The 20690-nt window shown below is 38.9% G+C and overlaps 1 protein-coding gene across 19 annotated transcripts in view; it reads right to left on the bottom strand.

The window, feature by feature from the left end:
• CAMTA1 (calmodulin binding transcription activator 1) overlaps positions 1–20690 on the bottom strand; it is a 1087698-nt gene that overhangs the window by 1041536 nt on the left and 25472 nt on the right. For 18 of the 19 annotated variants that reach the window (XM_060201376.1, XM_060201377.1, XM_060201381.1 and 15 more), the window contains exon 2: positions 3392–3461. The exons of the other annotated variant lie outside the window; for it this stretch is intronic. In XM_060201376.1, the coding sequence (XP_060057359.1) occupies positions 3392–3461 (70 nt within the window). The remainder of the gene's footprint in view (positions 1–3391; positions 3462–20690) is intronic. 19 annotated transcript variants of the gene reach the window in all.

Below are 20690 nucleotides of genomic sequence, written 5' to 3'. Positions count from 1 at the left end.
ACTTACTACAATTTCATTGAGCATAGTCTACTTTTAAAAATGTCAACAACATAAAAGAATAAAAAATGCTTTGCATGTTGATGATAAAAATCTTCTCCAAACATTTTTCATCTGACTTAACAGTTCTTCTCAAGGAAAAGATCTTAACAGAAAAATATTGGGCATAGAAATAAAGGCTTAAAAATTTACTACATCATATAGAAATATTTTATAGGCAAGAACTTAAGAGAGTCTTAGCATACTAAATCTTTTTTGGTTTATGAACTATACAACCAATTGAATTATTACCCCCATCCTTTGTTGCTATTACCAGTATAAAAACTTGTAAACTTAAAAAACTGACTGCTTTTAAGAATCTAAATTTTAATTTAAACATTTTTAAAATCTTGCTATGAAACCCAAAAGAAACTGTTCAACTAAGAGAAGTTCACAGAAAGTTCCATATTAATTACACACTATAAAACCTTCCTAATTTTATGTGCTTATGGATGCTCTCAGCACTTCATCCTCCCAAGGGAGATACCATGGGCCATAAAACTTTAAAGCACAGAATACCAAATCACATGAGCCTTTACCTCCCTCTCTCTTCCTCCAGAGTAATTCTATTCTCGTTTTTAAAAGCTTCCTATGATGTGTACAATTCTGAAAGCAGCAGTTAAATTCCAAATCTACCCTCAATTTAAACATTCACCTTTAAAGTATGTCTTTTACAGAAACAGTATTGTGATAATTGCTCTATCAATGAGCTTTATACTCAAGTTGCATACGATTTAGTCATAGCTGAGAAAACTAAGTAATTTTGAATAATACTAATCAAAATATTAAACCTCTATTTCTGTTTGTGATGTGCGTGTGTGCGTGTGCGTGTAATAGGGTGAGAGAGGGAGAGGGAGAGAGAGAATCCTAAACTCTTCTATGTGAAGAAAGAGTACTTCTTTCAACAACACAATGTAGAAAAGGGTCATCTTCCACTCTGATACCAAATCAGGCAGTAGTGAATGAGTCTAAAGACTTGTAAGGAATACAGGGAAAACAGCTTTATAAGCACCATCTCAATTAAGTTTCTAAATATAGTGCTTTATGGAGATATGCATACATGAGTTCAAAAGGAACAAAAGTATGACAGGCCAATGGGTTCCCCTTAATCAGTTCTTAAATTGTTATTTCCAGATTTTCACATCAATGCTGAATATCCTGCTGAATAACTTGATGTTTTAAAGAAACTTAACAATTGGTAAGTTTTTCCATTGTATATTATGAAGATGGCAATTTTAATGCTGGGAAAAGGTTAGGAACCAAAATTGAAAAAACAGGCTATAACTCATATTTTCAAATTTCACTTTTTCCAATTAAAGAGTAATAGTAACACTGCTTTTATATTGGGAGAGAAGGTCCTCACATGACTATACTATGTAAAATGTGCTTTTTAATTAGAAACTATTTTTAAAAGTTTGTAACATCTATACTTTATATAATAACTATAAAAATACTCTGATATTGTAAAATAGGAGTGTCAAGCACAGTAAAATATTTCATTATCATTATCTAGTAATATATGCATTCACAATACATGACTTTCCAAAATCTCTTTCTTAACTTTTTGTTTTTAATCTATTAACATATACTTATAAGTTTTTAATATGCATTTATTTATTAATTTGGGACAGAGGCAGAGAGCACTTGTGAAGCTTCCCTACTGCAGGTCAGGGCTAGGGATTTGAATCCTGGTCTTTGCACACTGTAATGTGTGTGCACTCAATCAGGTGCACCAAAGCACAGCCCCTACAAAGAAATTTTCTAATCTACTTAAAAAAAAAAACAAAAAAACCTTGTAGAGTTCTTGAAGCTGACAGATGATCTGCATGGTTGGCAGCTTTAATTCTAGAGAACAAATTCCTTTCCAGTTAACTTTCAAATATTTTCCAAATAATAATTTTAGAGGCACAGTATGCCTTACCTAGGACTTTGTAAAATGCACAAAAACGTTTGGTCACTTAAGATAAAAAAAGAACTATTATGTTCATGTTTTACTTCTAAAAACTGAGATTCTCACAGCAAAACCCTGTATTTAAGTATATCCAGAAAAGTATATTTGATCTTTTACTTGGAACATTCTGTTAGTTTCTGCAAAGCAAATGATAATGATGTTAACTCTTATGTGGGAATAATGCACTCATTTTATTTTGATTCATAATGGATAAAATATTAATTTGCGTAATGTGAATAAAACCACAATGTTATTCAATCAAGCTATGATTAATCTCTCACCCTCTAGACCAAACTGCTCAAAGTAAGCACATACTTTTATATTCAGTCAGCACAGGGCTCACAGAGGCAAACACTGTTGTTGCTAACCTAAGACCTTCATATCACTATTTATCCAAAATAAGTATTAATTAAACACCAACAGTATGCCAGGTAGTGGTTTGGTTTCTCTTTATTCTTTTGCCAAAGAAATTCATCAAAATAAATTAAATTCAGTTCTGATTTTCCTATAGATTTCTAAAGATTAAACACAGAACCAGCTTTGCTATTTAACAACCTCTCTCCTTCTCTTAGTGTGTATAATCACCAAGTATCACTTTATTTTTAGGTGTTCCAGATTTACTCTTTTCCTGTCAATAACAGTGCCAAATCTCTAGTTCAGTTTTATATCAACTCTGGAGTCAAGTTCAATAAACTTCTCACTAGTTGTCTGTATTTACCTCTCACTAGTTACCTAAAATATGGACAGGGAAAGACAAGATGAGGCACAAAAGCCTTGAAATCAATTTATTCAATTTGAGTTTTAAGGCCTTCTTTTCATTCAATTTCAATCTGCACTACATGTGAACAAAGTTCATTTATTGTCGACGATTTACTAGTGAGTAAACATTCGTGGGGCTCTCTATCAAGCTTCCAGAAAAGGATTTTATACTGCACTCTCGCATTAAACCTCAGTGTAATCTATCAGAGTATAATTACCCCCATTTTACAGCTGATGAACCACAGGTTCAGATTAATTTACCCCAAATGCACAGATTGTAAATTATAATTCAAATAGAATTAAACATGACATGTGGTCTTTTCCAACATCAAATGGCTCCTCCAAGTAATCTTAAATTTGGTATCAGACTACACAACTGTTTTAGTATCCAGCATTGACCGAATGCTAAGAATTTTCCAAACTCTTTGCCTATTTTAATCTTCACAGAAACTTTGAGGTGAGTACTATTTTGCTACCCCCCTCCCAGAAGGATTAAGTAACTCAACTAAGATCACACAAGTGAAAAGCAGAACCCAGGACTTACACAGCCCAGGCACAGACTATTTGCAATGCACTGCAATGATGGAACAATTCTCACTGCCAAGCCCACCCCTTCCTTTAAGTCAAAGACTTTTCAAATCCTACCTTCTATAGGTGGCACGGTGTTGAGAACACAGTAGGTGCTAGTTCCGCAGAATACACTTTGGGAAACGCTCTAAGGAAACAGAAAATAAAATGTAAAACTAATCTTTGAAAAAGATACACACTGGCTCTTCTGTGTTATTTCCTGCCAAAGATGTAAAACCTGAATTTAATCATGAGGAAACAAATCCAAGTTGAGAAACATTCCACAAAATGACTGGCCTGTAATCTTCCAGCCTGTAATCTTCCAGCCTGTCAGTTATACAAGTCAAAAAGAACTAAGAACTGTTTTTGTATCATAGAAGACTGAAGATACAACTGTGAAATCTAAGGTTCAGAGTGGACCTTTATCTACAAAGATGCACTGGGTCAAGTGGCGCACAAACTAGTATCTGAGGGCTAGGTTGTAGAAAGTTTCAATGTGTTCATTTCCTGGTCTAGACTAATGCCTTGTGGCTTGCAGGAGAACATTACTGTTCTATAATCTGTAATAGCAACTGTAGTAACATCTGGGCCTAAGGACTGGCCTGAGAAACTAACCTCAGAATTAATGTGTCCTTTGGAAAACATAGCATTCATTTCCTTCCGTAACTATGAGTCTGAAATTAAATTACATATTGCAAAGTGGCTAGCTGCTCATGCTGTAAGTGAGATATCTACAAGAGTTGCCAGAAACAACCTTTTTATTTCTGCCACCAGGATTATCACTGGGGCTGGGTCCCTGCATGATGAACCCACTACACCCAGCCTTTTTTTCCCCCTCCCCCTCTCCCGCATTTTATTGGCTAGGACAGAAAGAAACTGAGAGGGGAGAGGGAAATTGAGAAGGTGAGAGAAAGACACCTGCAGACCTGCTTCACCACTCATGAAGCATATGCCCTGAAGGCAGGGAGCTGGGATTCGAACCTGGGTCCTTATACATGGTGATGTATACTGAAGCAGGAAAACTATGGCCTCACTCCCTACAAATAACCTTTTTTAAAATATTCATTTATTTATTTTGGATAGACACAGACATTGAGAGTGAATGTGGGGAAGAAAGACATACACCTGCAGTACTGTTTCACCACTTGTGATGCTTCCTCTGTGTAGGTAGGAACCAGGGATTTGAACCTGGGTCCTTACACACTGTAATAATGTGCACTTACCACCTGGCCCCCTGGGGGAAAAAAAAACCTTCTAATGAGATTATTATAACACCTCATCTTAAAGTGGCTTGTGAATTAAGACTTGAAATTGTGTGCTTCTAAAAACATTAAACATCCAAAGCTTAATATTTTTCTGGCTTCCTATTATTAAAAAAAGGAGGTGAGAGAGGCAAAACTTACCACTTACCAAGACATTTAAACAGTGATCTTGATATCAGGCTTTAAAAACGCACAAATGTATGGTGGGATACACTAATGAATGGCATCTCTCTCTCTCTCACACACACACACACACACACATACACACACACACACACACACACACACAGAGAGAGAGAGGGAGAAACGTTCACAACTGACTTCAAAGCTTAACAAGTTAGTGATAAAAGTATATCCGATAGCAAATCAGAAGAAGCAAGCACTAAAATTAACATACATAGAAGAAATATCAAAACCATCAACCATGTTTTCTCCATAGCACTGGAAGTAATAAATAAAATCTCAATAGTTCATTTACTCATGCAAGAAATTCACATGTTAAGAAACCAAATGTCATTCTACCTTCAAAAACACCAGGTTTTCATAGTTAAAAAAGACCTTAAATTTAAGATAAGAAAAGGCTACCTCACTGAGTACGAATTCCAGCGAGATCCTTTCACCCTGGGTCCTTTGACCAGAGTCTAGATGATAAAGTACCAGAGGCAGCTCAAGGGGAGGAAGAAGCACCTATCTGAGGCTGAAGCTCTGGCCACTCACTCATCAGACCCTGCTGAAAGACCAGAGCAAAAAGCTCTCTCCATGGGGCAAGGCACAAAATAAGAAACACACATGCTCTGAAGTCAGACTGATGTGGGTTCAATTTCCTCAGTAGCGGGTCACTATGAGGCCCTCCCTGACCAAGTTGTCTCACATAGGCCTTCCATCCTGTAGGAGCCTTCTGATGACTCAGCAGGCATCACTGTCCATATCATTCTCTCATAGAATGCACCCCTCTTTATTCAGGAGCCAGGATCCATCAATTCCAACCTGGAGGCTACATGTAGTGTGGAAGGCAGGGAGATAAGTGATATATGATGACAAAGAAATAAAATAGAGTTTGCGTGTGAAATATCACATAAGAGAAAACACTGTTTAGTTGGACAGGGGTGGTATATGCATGTGTGGAGTGAAGAGAAAACCTGATCAAAACATCAGGATACCTGGAATCTGAGTGGCTTTCAGCTTGGCTATACCTTAGTCATCTAAGGAGATTATTAAAAATCCTAATGCTCAGGCTATAATTATGACCAGCAAAGCCAAAGTGTGAGATGAAACTCAGGCTATCAATGTTTTTGGTTTTTCATTTTGCAATGGCAGGGAATAAACCCAGGGCCTCAAACATGCATATCACTCACACTCAGAAGTTCCCAGGTGGCTGGCATGCATGCTATGATTCATGGCCACAACTAGAGGAGCCAGATGATCTACACCAAGACGACTCTTCCAGTCTGAACATCCCTTGAATGTACATTTTTGTTAACTCCTAACAGACTAAAAAAAGTACTTTTGTATACTGATAGAAACTATATAAACAGCGTAAAGATGCCAGTTCGAGCCCCGGCTCCCCACCAGCAGCGGAGTCGCTTCACAGGTGGTGAAGCAGGTCTGCAGGTATCTATCTTTCACTCCCCCTCTCTTGTCTTCTCCATTTCTCTATGTCCTATCCAACGACAACATCAATAACTACAACAATAAAAAAAGAAACTATATAAATAAACAACTATCTGAGAACATCCATGCAAAATAATTTAAAGAAAATGGAGAATGTTCACTCAACATAGCACCAGAAGTCCTTACAAGGGAAAATAAAAAAGTTCTATGAAGTATATTCCACATTCAAGCAGTACATCACCTAGTTGGAGATAGTACTAAAAGTATATGATTTAGAAAGAGTGCATGATTCATTACAGACTAAAGTGAAAGGCAGGAGGCAACAGTCTGAAATCTCAGTAGTGAATACTAAGTACCAGGTCTTTTGGAGGCACAGACTATGTTACATTCATGTTTCTCTTTTCAAAGAACCTAAATCAGGATGTTACATAGAGTCATTTCATTATATATGTAGATAATTTCTGTATCATGGAAGAAATGAAAGAAAATGTTATATAATGAGGAGTGATTACAAGCTTTTAAACAGACAAGGAGCATGATGAAAACTGTATTTACAGTTCTTTCAAATAAGGACTAAGAATGTTTAAGTCTCCATAGAGTCCCTTTAAAACTAACTGAGGACCCACGCAGCTTATTAAATAAAGACAGAGAGAAACCACATTGAAGGCAGTAAAAACACTTGTATCAATTAGAAGCAAGGCATTTTTAATGTTACATTTTATCATGATAACTAATTCTTGGAATTCTTTGGTCAGTATGTATAATACAGTATATAATCAGAATTTTAAAATAATCTGAAATTCTTAGCAATAGCTTACTTGACATTCTAGATATAGTGCCTAGAGAGCTAGAGAGGTTAACTCTTGAACTGTATCATGGCTCAAATACCATTGAGATGTACTTCCCAAACATGTAAAGTCCCAAACAGGTATCCCTGACAGGCACAGTTTTCCAAGCCGTGATCCAGGTATCTGATGTCCCTTACACCTTCAGGCAGTAGCATCCCTTGTTTGTTCTGCATCTGCCAGCAGAGAAGGAAAGGGGATGAAGGTTTTGCTGGACAGCTCAGCCTGGAGGAAGCACATTTCTCTACTCCTGTCCCTGGGACAGGATTTGGCTAAAGCCACATTATTGCAAAGAAGGCTGGGAAATGTAGTCTGGCTTTACACCCAGAAAGAGGAGATGGATGCCAGGGTCAGCTAGCAGTCTCTGCCACAATGCTTTGTGATTGTATTTTTTTTTTAATTACACAAGAGTAATTCCTTTCAGAAATATCTTCTATTAACCTACAACTCTACCTTTCATCCCTAAGGCCATTTAAAAACAATCTAGCAGTTTTAATTTTCCAATAAATATTTTTCTGACATACTCAGAATAAGACTTATCAAGGACATCTTTGAAGATATACATTTACTTCTTCATCTTGATATCTCTAGTCCTTAATACTCTAGTACTCAGTGCCTTTAACACAAACTAAAAGCTCAATTACTAGTTGAATTTATGGACAAATAACACTTCCATAAGTTCATGGGGAAAAAATGGTATCCCAATGATGATGGGACACATCTCTCCCTTTCCCAGTGCCACCAAAGTAGCCAGCTTTCTAGCTACTTTATCACTAAGGCAAGAAGATAAAACTACCTTAGGCAAGTCCAGTTGGCATCTGGAACCTGGTGGCTGAAAAGGACTTAACATATAAAGCCATACAAACTGTTGATTAATCATGAACCTAAAGGCTGGAATATTGCAGATGAAAATTTGGGGTCTCCATTTTGGAATTAGTAGGCAGATGCTACCATGATGCCAACTGGACTTCCCTGGACAGATGACCCCACCAATGGGCCCTGGAGCTCCGCTCCCTCAGAGCCCTGCCCCACGAGGGAAAGAGAGAGATAGGCTGGGAGTATGCATCGACCTGTCATGCCCATGTTCAGCGGGGAAGCAATTATAAAAGCCAGACCTTCCATCTTCAGCACCCCATAATGAGCCTGGGTCCATACTCCCACAGGGTTAAAGAACAGGAAAGCTATCAGGGGAGGGGATGGAATAAGGAGGTCTGGTGGTGGGAAATGTACCCCTCTTATCCTATGGTCTTGTCAGTGTTTCCATTTTATAAATAAATAAATTTTTTTTAAAAACTACATTAGGCCCACTGGGAAGAACTGGGGGGGGGGGGTAGACACACTCAACAGTTTCCACAGACACAAAAAGAGACAATACTAAACTTGGGGGGGGGGGGACAGACATGACACACAGCTCTGCTACATAAAAAGAAGCATGAGATCTATAGAAGGATATGATGCAGATTCATTCCAGGAAATACTCTAGACAACCAGGTTGAGGTTCTCTGGGCCTAGAGAAATAGCATATGCCCTCAACACCAGAAATTCTCCTTTCTCTGAACTAAAATAATATATTACCTCTTTATAGGAAATTTGAAATATACCCTAAGTGTTACTATAATAACCCTTACCACATTCCTCTGGGTCTGAGACAAAATTAAAGTAAGGACTCAGGTTAGAGGGGAAAAAATGCTTGACAGGTGGCTGACTTCCTAGTATTCGGAGCAGGCACAGTAAAAATAAATAAATAAATAGAAGCTGTAATGTCTAATTGGGGCACAAACCATTTTAGGCTCTCAAATTGAGTTCAACACCTAGGACTGAGATCAAAAGCAAACAAGTAGCTAAAAAGCATATCACAAAACAGCTCAAGTTCTAAGAAGCGTACATAGAAACTAATATTACAATATATCAAGCCTGATTTATGACCTCAGAAAGCACATTAATTGATGCACTATTACCAGAGATTCATGTAAAGCATATTTTAAGTGATTTCAGAATGAGAAAAAAAAAACCTATTCTTCCTAGATATGAATCACAATGTCATTATAATTTTCATAAGTTTAACTTATCTAGGAAGCCAGTGTATTTTATATTCTGGAAAATAATCAAAAAGCACTTACTAAATGTTCACATCTGGACAGATTATAGTAACATATTCAGAAAAAAACACTATACAAAAAATTTAAATTATAGTTTTAGTGCATATGTCACTATTAGTACTCATGATAACAGGGTTTTTTTTTTTTAACTCCTCAGAATTAGAGTACTGTAAAACATCAATACCGGGGCCAGGTGGTGGCACACCTGGTTGAGTGCACATGTTACAATGCATGAAGACCCAAGTTCGAGTCTCTGGTCCCCACCTGCAAGGGGAAAGCTTCACAAGTGGTGAAGCAGTGCTGCAGGTGTCTCTCTGTCTCTCTTCCTCTCTATCCAACTCTTCCCTCTCAATTTCTGTTTGTCTCTATCCAATAAATAAAGATAATATAAATAAATAAATAAATAACATCATGTGGTCCAGGAGGTGGTGCAGTGACTAAGGAACTCAACTCTCAAGCATGAGGGCCTGAGTTCAATCCCTGGCAGCACATGTACCAGAGTGATGTCTGGTTCTTTCTCTCTGTCTCTTCCTAACTTTCTCATTAATAAATAAAAACTTTTAAAAAATCAATACCATTTTCTCAAATGGTATTTTCTCAAATAAAGCAGGCATTCTATTTGATGTTGTGTACTTACAAAAATATTTTTTATATTTAAAACCCTACTTTGAGTCTACAAGGCAGTAAAGCAGATTTGATGCTCACTCAGGAGACACCACAGCTTGAGGACAGACATTTGCCAAGAACTACCAGGCAGAAAGAAGCCAAACTGGAAGCAGGAGCTCTCCCTAACATGCAATGATGTTTGTTCAATAAGAAACAACACAAGTTTGGAAAGAAAAAGTACAAGTCACTCAGAGAAGCTCAAGTTCATGTAGACTAGAAGGAACAGAAACTACCCAGTGATCACTCCAAGGCAGTCACAAACATTCAGATGCTGATCTTCTTAAATAGTTTCTGTGCTTCTCAAACATTTTACTAGTCCATAAACCACAGGCCATCAGTCATCACCTATCACTACTACTCAAAAAAATATCCATCAAAAGGAAAGAATGCCACTATTTCTCATAGGAGTTCAATGGGGTATAAGGCAAGAAAATGGCAGCCACATTTCCTTGAGTGGAACTGGCTGGGTGGAACCTACATGATTTCCAAACAGCCAGAACCTGGGAGGATGCCAAAATACACTAAGGCCTAGAGAGATTTTTACAAGTCCATATACAAAAGCTCACAGGTCACATACTTCACTGTGAGAAGGCTCTCCGATTCCTATTCCTAGCTTGATTACTATTAAACTGCTCATAGTTCTAATACACTTAATTGAAAGGCTGCCAAGTCCGAAGATAATCAGAGAGGGAAGGACAGATAGAAACTCACAAATATAAGTGAGGCCCCACACCTATAGACATCTAATCTTTGACAAAGGGGCTCAGACTATTGAATGGGGAAACCAGAGTCTCTTCAACAAATGGTGTTGGAAACAATGGGTTGAAACATGCAGAAGAATGAAACTGAACCACTGTATTTCAACAAATACAAAAGTAAATTCCAAGTGGATCAAGGACTTGGATGTTAGACCACAAACTATCAGATACTTAGAAGAAAATATTGGTAGAACTCTTTTCCGCATAAACTTTAAAGGCATCTTCAATGAAACAAATCCAATTACAAAGAAGACTAAGGCAAGTATAAACCTATGGGACTACATCAAACTAAAAAGCTTCTTCACAGCAAAAGAAACCACTACCCAAACCAAGAGACCCCTCACAGAATGGGAGAAGATCTTTACATGCCATACATCAGACAAGAGGTTAATAACCAACATATATAAAGAGCTTGCCAAACTCAACAACAAGAAAACAAATAACCCCATCCAAAAATGGGGAGAGGACATGGACAGAATATTCACCACAGAAGAGATCCAAAAGGCTGAGAAACACATAAAAAAAATGCTCCAAGTCTCTGATTGTCAGAGAAATGCAAATCAAGACAACAATGAGATACCACTTCACTCCTGTGAGAATGTCATACATCAGAAAAGGTAACAGCAGCAAACGCTGGAGAGGGTGTGGGATCAAAGGAACCCTCCTGCACTGCTGGTGGGAATGTAAATTGGTCCAACCTCTGTGGAGAACAGTCTGGAGAACTCTCAGAAGGCTAGAAATGGACCCACCCTATCACCCTGCAATTCCCCTCCTGGGGATATATCCTAAGGAACCCAACACATCCATCCAAAAAGATCTGTGTACACATATGTTCTTGGCAGCACAATTTCTAATAGCCAAAACCTGGAAGCAACCCAGGTGTCCAACAACAGATGAGTGGCTGAGCAAGTTGTGGTATATATACACAATGGAATACTACTCAGCTGTAAAAAATGGTGACTTCACCGTTTTCAGCCGATCTTGGATGGACCTTGAAAAAATCATGTTGAGTGAAATAAGTCAGAAACAGAAGGATGAATATGGGATGATCTCACTCTCAGGCTGAAGTTGAAAAACAAGATTAGAAAAGAAAACACAGATTCGACTTCCGGAGGCGGAGCTACGAGCAGCAGATGGCTTTCTCTCCTCTCCTCTCCTCTCCTCTCCCGGATCAACTAGGAATACCAGAGGAGACCACCCGGACCAAAACAAGACAGGACTAGAATGACCACAGAAACCCAGTAAATCACCCGTAAGTACAAACACGCGTGGCTGGTGACAGAGAGGAGAGAGGGGCCTAAGGAGAGATTAAGTGACTGCTAACAGTTCAACAGTTTGTCAGTGGAGACACCACCTCCAGTCTGCTCCACCAACAAGGGGACAGCTGAAGGGAGGAAAGGACTCCCCAGAGACTCACCAAGTGCAAATCTGAGTCTCCATTGCTACTACCCTCAGAATCTGGAGCAGCAACAGGGAGGGACACCAGGGTACAGAGATCTAACCGGGAAACTCAGGAGAAGACCTATACCTTGGTGACATAGCTGAGGGGCTGTGAAAGTCTCTTTGCATAACCACTGGATTATCTCTGCCACACCCTGCTTTATCTCTTGGTCAGGAGTCAGTGATTAAGCTAAGAAGCCTATTGATAGTTTAAAAGCCCTCAGGCTCCCATAGCCTACAGGGGAAAAAAAAAAAGGCTTTTACACCACTGAACTCCAACTCAGGGATTGAAAAAACTGTTAACTTACATAAAATGGTTAAAACAACAAGAAAAAATATTGGAGACTCGAACCAGGACAAGAGTCCAGCTAAAAGTCCTCCAGAGGGCGAAGCACAAAACAACGAGTTCAACATCCAAACATTAGCCAAGGAAATAATAACAGGAGTGAGTAAAGAATTTGAAAAAATTGTAATCAGAAATGCAGGAACAACAAATGAGAATATGGAAGAAAATTCTAATTATCTCATGGTTATTAGAGAGCTGAAAGCTGAAATCGCTGAGCTAAGAAGGCAACTAGCTGAACAAGCTAAAACAGTATCAGAGCAGGGCAACAAAATAGATGAACTCCAGAAAGCAGTAGAGGGCAGAGAGAATAGAATCAATGAGGCTGAAGACAGAATTAGCAAGATTGAGGATGAATTAGAGACAACTAAAAAAGAAGTAAGAGATCTCAAAAAGAGTTCAAGAGATGCTGAAAACAACAACAGAGTCCTATGGGATGACTTCAAAAGAAACAATATACGCATTATTGGCTTACCAGAGGAAAGAGAAGGGGAGGAAGAAAGGGGAGGAGAAGGGGAGGAAGAAAGCATTCTCCAGGCCATAATAGCTGAAACTTTCTCTAGTCTAGACAACACCAAAGACATAAAGATTCAAGAAGCCCAGAGGGTCCCAAACAGAATTAACCCAGACCTAAAGACACCAAGACATGTCATACTTAGATTGGAAAGGAATAAGGATAAAGAAAGGATCCTCAAGGCTGCAAGAGAAAAACAAAGAGTCACCTACAAAGGAAAACCCATAAGATTAGCAGCAGACTTCTCCATACAAACACTACAGGCCAGAAGAGAATGGCAAGATATCTATCGAGTGCTCAATGAGAAAGGCTTTCAGCCAAGAATACTATATCCTGCTAGATTGTCATTCAGACTAGATGGAAGCATCAAAACCTTCTCAGACAAGCAACAGTTGAAGGAAGCAACCATCACCAAGCCTGCCCTGAAAGAAGTTCTGAAAGGTCTCCTATAAACAACCAGACCACCACAAATAGGACATATATCAGAAAAGAAAACACAAGTAGAACCTGAAGTGGAATTGGCATATTGCACTAAAGTAAAAGACTCTGGGGTGGGTGGGTGGGGAGAATACAGGTCCATGAAGGATAATAAATGATATAGTGGGGGTTGTATTGTTAAATGGGAAACTGGAGAATGTTATGCATGTACAAACTATTGTATTTACTGTTGAATATAAAACATTAATTCCCCAATAAAGAAATAAATTTAAAAAATAAAAGAAAAAAAAAGAAACCCAACACACCCATCCAAAAATATCTGTGTACACATATGTTCTTGCCAGTACAATTTGTAATAGCCAAAACCTGGAAGCAACCCAGGTGTCCAACAACAGATGAGTGGCTGAGCAAGTTGTGGTATATATACACAATGGAATACTACTCAGCTGTAAAAAAATGGTGACTTCACCGTTTTCAGCCGATCTTGGATGGACCTTGAAAAAATCATGTTGAGTGAAATAAGTCAGAAACAGAAGGATGAATATGGGATGATCTCACTCTCAGGCTGAAGTTGAAAAACAAGATCAGAAAAGAAAACACAAGTAGAACCTGAAATGGAATTGGCGTATTGCACCAAAGTAAAAGACTCTGGGGTGGGGGGGTGGGGAAAATACAGGTCCAAGAAGGATTCAGAGGACCTAGTGGGAGTTGTATTGTTATATGGGAAACTAGGAAATGATATGCATGTACAAAACATTGTACTTACTGTTGCATGTAAAACATTAATTCCCCAATAAAAAAAATAGAAAAAAAAAATTTTGGCCCATACTCCCAGAGAGGGATAAATAACAGGGAGCCTTCCAATGAAGTGGATGGGACATGGAACTCTGGTAGTGAGAACTGTGTGGAATTGCACCCTTATTACCTCACAATCTTGTTAATCATTATTAAATCCATAATAAAAATAGCTTTCTTTAAAAAAAAAAAAGAAAAGAAACTCACAAATATGTAGAAGCAAAAGCCAATGAACAGTCATGATATTTTTTATTTAACTTGATGCAAGAACTTGTAAGGTACAGCAACTCGGGCTTACTTATCTTAAAAAGTATACCATTTAACTCTATAGTTCAATAACTTAGGTACAACCTAATGAGTCCAAGATAACAATGAAAAATGCACATTTAAGTTCATGCATTCTACTGAACATAGGGGGGAAGCTGTTCAGTGTAATAACTTTAGTTTGTGTATTACTTTACACCCTACAAGACCATTCTAATGAGTCACTTATTTGATCAACAACTTTACCAAGCAAGCAAAACAAATAGTCCCCTCTAAGAATCAGCATGGAAGGTTTTATTAGTAGCAATTATAATATCATATATTACTTCATTTAACAGGAGAAGAAAGCATTTTGAGGAGCATAGTCCCAGTCCCACCCTTCTCCCCCAACCTTGTTAAAACATGAAGAGGAAGGCAAGAAGGCTACAGTCACACCACCATTGTATATGGACTTTCACCTGCAATGGCGGCTCAGAAACTTCCCTCTGAAAGCCCCCATCCTGCCACTGTACCATACAGGGTTTTGTTCCAAAAAGTTGTTCTAGTGTCATCTCTCCCTACTATAATGAACAAAATTCGGGTGAACTGCCCATGAATCCCACCTCTTCATGTTAACACACAACTCTGTGGAGCTCTCTCCCCTCGAGTATGCTCAAAGTCTCAGGGATAGTTCTAGATCAAGAATCCATCCTGAATTAGCCCACAGGACATGGCACATATCTCACTTCTGTGACACAGGAGACACATATTGTACTTCTTTCTTGCTAGCAGATTCTCTCCTGTGCCAGACAGGAAACAGCTGGAGACACCATAGAGGTAAACAAACTCTGACCATTAGCTAGCAAAGACCTGAAACCCTCGGCCCAACAGCCCACAAAGTAAGAAGTTAAAACTGTGTGAGTTCCCCCAAGTGAGCCTTGAGATCAGCATGAGGCCCTAAAGCAGTAGATCTAGCAAAGCCATGCCTCATCTCCTAACACAAAAGATTAAAAAAATATCCTAGGGATATTTCTTCTAGGGAGTCGGGCGGTAGCGCAGCAGGTTAAGCGCAGGTGGCGCAAAGTGCAAGGACTGGCGTAAGGATCCCTGTTCAAGCCCCCGGCTCCCCACCTGCAGGGAAGTCACTTCACAAGCGGTGCAGCAGGTCTGCAGGTGTCTATCTTTCTCTCCCCCTCTGTCTTCCCCTCCTCTCTCCATTTCTCTCTGTCCTATCCAACAATGATGACATCAATAACAGTAATAACTACAACAATAGAACAAGGGCAACAAAAGGGAATAAATAAATAAATGTCCTGTTCTAAGTCTGTGGCAACCTGTTACAGCAATAATAGGTAACTAATACACGTACAGCCTTCCAGGTCCTAATGATTTTCCTTACCCTGAACCTGATCAATCATTTCACTATCATTTTAACCATCACTCTAATTTACCACCAAAACTCTTGAAAGAACCATCTAACTTCTTACTACCAGTTTTTCATTCTTTCAACACAAAATTAGCAACGTGCTTTTCTTAGTCTTTGCAGTACTCAAACTTTCTACAACAATACAATTGTAGCTACCTCACAACCCTGTCTTGTCCTATTATCTCTCAAACCATTTCATTGGTTTTCTTCACTACAATTATGCCCTTGTGGCCCTTCAACTTCTCCCATCACAATGTCATACTAATTACAACTTCTAATTCTTTAGAAATTAATCATTCATGCAACCAACAGGCATTACTTTGGGGAGATTACATCAATGACCAAGACATATAAATCCCTACTTTCACAAAGTTTATAAATTCAACATGAGTTGGGTTGGCATATCTCCATTTACCCTTCTAGATGTTCTCCCCACCATTCCCCACTCTGCCCTATGCCCAGGAGACTGACCTCTACAGACTCCCTTGACTCTGAAAGCCCATGAAGTAGAAATGGGACACTGAGAATGGCTCCCTACTCCTTGACCCACATTTACAGTGTCATACTGTACATGTACATCTCAGGTTATCTCACTTAGACCTGAAACAAATAATAATCTGCACCCAGTCTCCCCAAAACACTTCCTCCCGCATACCCTACTAACTTTAATTGCTAAGGTTCAAAACTAGGAGTCACTTTCAACTCATCACATGCAACAAGGCCCACAGATAATCAGTCAATATTCACACAACTCAACCACAATGATTCACACATATTCACACAACTCAACCACAATGATTCCTATCTTGAACCCATTTGTACATTCTTGTCAGAAACTACCTCAACACCAATTCTCCTTCTTTGCTTACTTACTCATTGACTCGTCAAAGACTTACTAACTCTCTTCTTGGTGCTAGGTGCACAAGTCTTTGACCTCTAAAGATAGACACGTAATTGAGGGAGAAAGGGAAACAAGCAATCAATGTTAATACAAACTAGTAAGTGCTACAGCCAGGAAAACCAGAAAGTATCATGAATACACAAAGAAAGAGCATACAAATTCTTCCTTCAAGTAGTCTTCCCAGATCATCTTGGTGCCTTATGACAGCATTGTGTGTGTGTATAAACATATATATATATATATATATATATATATATGTATACATATATCTTTGACTCAGATACACATCTGCTCACCTGAAAACTGGAGGTTTCTGCACTGTGTAGGAACTGAAAAAAAAAAAGTCCAATTTCAAGCAACAAGAAAAATAATCAGAAAAAAATTCAACTTTGCCAATATTACAGTCCACCAACCATGGAAGGTGATTAGAAAATAATTATTCTTGAATTATAAGAAATACAATCAATAGGGAGTCGGGCGGTAGCGCAGCAGGTTAAGCGCAGGTGGCGCAAAGTGCAAAAACCAGCCTAAGGATCCCGGTTCAAGCCCGCAGCTCCCCACCTGCAGGGGAGTCGTTTCACAAGCGGTAAAGCAGGTCTGCAGGTGTCTATCTTTCTCTCCCCCTCTCTGTCTTCCCCTCCTCTCTCCATTTCTCTCTGTCCTATCCTACAACAATAACATCATTCAAAACTACAATAAAGCAATAACAGCAATAAAAGGGAATAATAAATATTTTTTAAAAAAGAAATACAATCAATAAAGGGCCAGGAGACAGCTCACCTGGTAGAGTGCCAACTTTACCATGCACAAGGACCTGGGATTAAACCCCCAGCCACCAAACAGGACCACCATTCAAAGTATGCTTTATGCTTTATAAGTAGTAGAATAGTGTTGTGGTATCTCTCCTTTGCCCTCTGTTCTTCTCTTTCTCTTTATCTTTTTTATTGTTTTGTTTTTTTATTATCTTTATCTTTTGGATAGAAACAGCTAGAATCAAGAAGGAAGGGGGAGATAGAGAGGGAGAGAGACAGAGAGACACCTACAGCCCTGCTCGACCACTTGGGAAGCTTTCCCCCTGCAAGTGGGGACCACGGGCTTGAACCTGGGTCCTTGCGCACTGTAACATGTGTGCTTAACCAGGTAGGCCACCACCAGACCCCTTTCTCTTGAATTCTATCAAAGAGAGAGAGTGAGAGAGAGAGACAGACAGACAGAGACACTGAGACTGCTAGGAATAGTGGAATCATGAAGGTGCAAAACTCCAGCAAAAACACTTTAGACAAAAAGTTTAACAGAGAGAATCACTCAAAAGACTAGATTTTCATGTGTTCTAATTATCTCTAAATAAAAATATGTGTCTCAAACAATTAAAAAATAGTAAGTAAAACACAGAAAGTGGCTCTGTGGTAGAGCACATGCCTCCATGTGTGAGGCTCTTGGGACTGATCCCTGACACTATATAGGCACATCATGGAAAGCACCAAGGTAAAAAACAGATCCAACTCCATGGTTGATGGAGGGGTGCTTCAGTGTCTGTCTCTAAAAATATAGAATAAAGCTTGGGCTAAGGAAGCAGTTTATCAGCATAATGCACATGCACAAGGCCCTGGGTTCATTTGCCCAACAAGATTAATAATAAGTAAGCGAATTTAAAAGGTTAAGTTTCCTGCCCAAAGTAACAAGGTACTTAAGAGCTAAAGGTCAGAATCAAATTGGCAGATGCTCTTTCTCTAAAAACTAGAAAGACCCAGAATGTAACCAGAGTATTCACAACCCCTCTAACCATCTACGTGAACTTTCTTGTTCAGAGCCAGGGTCTCATGCACGTGTCATTTCACCACTCTGGGATGCTTTTACACTGAGAGTAAGAGAGAAAGGGAAAGACATCACAGCATCAAAATTTCCTCTTATGTACAGCACTTCCCATGTGATAGATACCAAGGCTTCCTCTCCCTTCCTCTGTCCATATAGCAAGGCATGCACCCTACCTAGTGAGTTATCTTTCTGGTCCTACCTGAATATCTTGCCCTAATGCCTCCCTCAATTGATTTCTACTTCCATCCCTTCAGAGTTCATCATCAGAAATCTCTCTCCACTTCTGGCATCTCAGATGAATCAAATACCCTGTGCTCTTCACAGCCCCTTTGCAATTGCAATTTTACATGGCATTTTGATTAATTTTGGTTTCCTGTTAGTGTCATGAGGATAAGAACTGTCCCTTTCTGTAACTGGCACTGTATTATTATATAAGTAAATGAACTGACTTAAATAATAACTGATATTCTCATAGCTCCTGCTATGATAATACATCCTAAAATACCTTCTGATGTTCCTAAAAACTACCATTATAAGAAACAATTAATAAAAATATTATATAATTTATTCTTTTTGTCACCACTAGAGCTTCGCTCAAGACCAATTTTTTTTCTCTCAGATAGAAAGACAGAGAGAGAGAGAGAGTGAGAGAGAAATACATACACCCCACAGCACAGAAGGTTCCCTCAGTGTGGTCAGGATCACTCAAACCTGGATTATGCCCATGACAAAGCAAGCACATTTTCCAAGTGAGCTAACTTGCTGACTCTGTATTCTAACTTTAATATTAAAATATTCAAGTGTGGAATCTATTAATTCTCTATTAATCAGAATAAATACTAGTCAGAATACCACATTATTTTTCCAAGCATGTTAAGCCATCAACATACTTTTACATCGAAAGAACACAAGTTGCAAGAACTCATCTTACAAACTATATGAGTAGCTCTCTTGAAATCTGAAAAGTCCAATTCCAGTCCAATAATGAATCTCAGAATTTCACCAAGGCAGTCTACTATACTAAAAAGTTATTTTGAACAGTATTTGAGCATCTTTGATAATTTCTAATAAAACAGTAGTTCCCCAAAAAAAAGTATTTAACATCATCTTCCATCCATAACTCAAATACCTATTTTGTAGGTAATGACAATCTGATTCAACTATTCATAAGGAAAGTCAAGGGAACTCAGAATATCTAAACTAGTCTAGAAAAAACAAAGAGATGGATAGACACATTCCAGCATCAAACTTTACTACAAAGCTACAAAATTTAATACAAAGACAGACCTATAGAACAATGGGGTAGAATTACTAGATTAAAACTCACACATTTATGGCCAGTTACTTTTTTACAAAGATAGTTCAAGGGGCACGCCAGGTTGAGAACACATGTTACAACGAACAAGGACCTAGGTTCAAACCCCCAGTCCCCAACTATAGTGGGAAAGCTTTGTGAGTGTAAAGCAGTGCTGCAAGTGCCTTTCTGTTTCTATCCCTCTCTATCATCCCCCCCCTTCCCTTGCAATTTCTGGCTTTCTCTATCTAATAAATAAGTAAAGATTTTAAAAAAATTTTTCATAAACACCACTCCCACCACCAAAAGACTGTGTCCCATCCCCACCACCCAACCCCGCCCCCCCACCCCCAGCCATGCCAGGAAGCCCAATGGCCACCCTCCCCTTCACCACAGTGTTTTTACATTGGTGCCCTGCTCTCAATTTAATCAGATCCTGCTTTTAGTTTCCTTTTCTGTTCTTCTTTCTCAATTTCTGTTGATGAGTGGGGACATCCCATACTCATCTTTATCTTTCTGACTTAGCTGACTTAACATAATTCTCTGTCTAAGATGGGTCTGATAAGGGGGGCTCATTGCATAGTATACCATTGTGTATATGTACCACAGCTTTCTCAGCCACTCATCTGCTGTTGGGCACCTGGGTTCCTTCCAGGTTTTAGCTGTTATGAATTGTGCTGCTATGAACATAGATGTACACATATTTTTTTGGTTGGGCATTATGGAATCCTTGGGGTATATCCCCATGAGAGGAATTACTGGGTCATATGGAAGGTCTATGTCTAGCCTTGTGAGAGTTCTCCAGACTGCTCTCCAGAGAGGCTGGAACAATTTACATTCCCACCAGCAGTGTAGAAGGGTTCCTCTGTCCCCACAGCCTCTTCAACATTTGTTGCTGCTGTCCTTTTTTGACAGCAAAAAAAAAAA

Source organism: Erinaceus europaeus, chromosome 11, assembly GCF_950295315.1.
Source record: "Erinaceus europaeus chromosome 11, mEriEur2.1, whole genome shotgun sequence".
NCBI lineage: Eukaryota > Metazoa > Chordata > Mammalia > Eulipotyphla > Erinaceidae > Erinaceus > Erinaceus europaeus.
The sequence above is the reverse complement of the archived record's forward strand: the minus strand, read 5'-3'. Positions and strand labels throughout refer to the sequence as shown.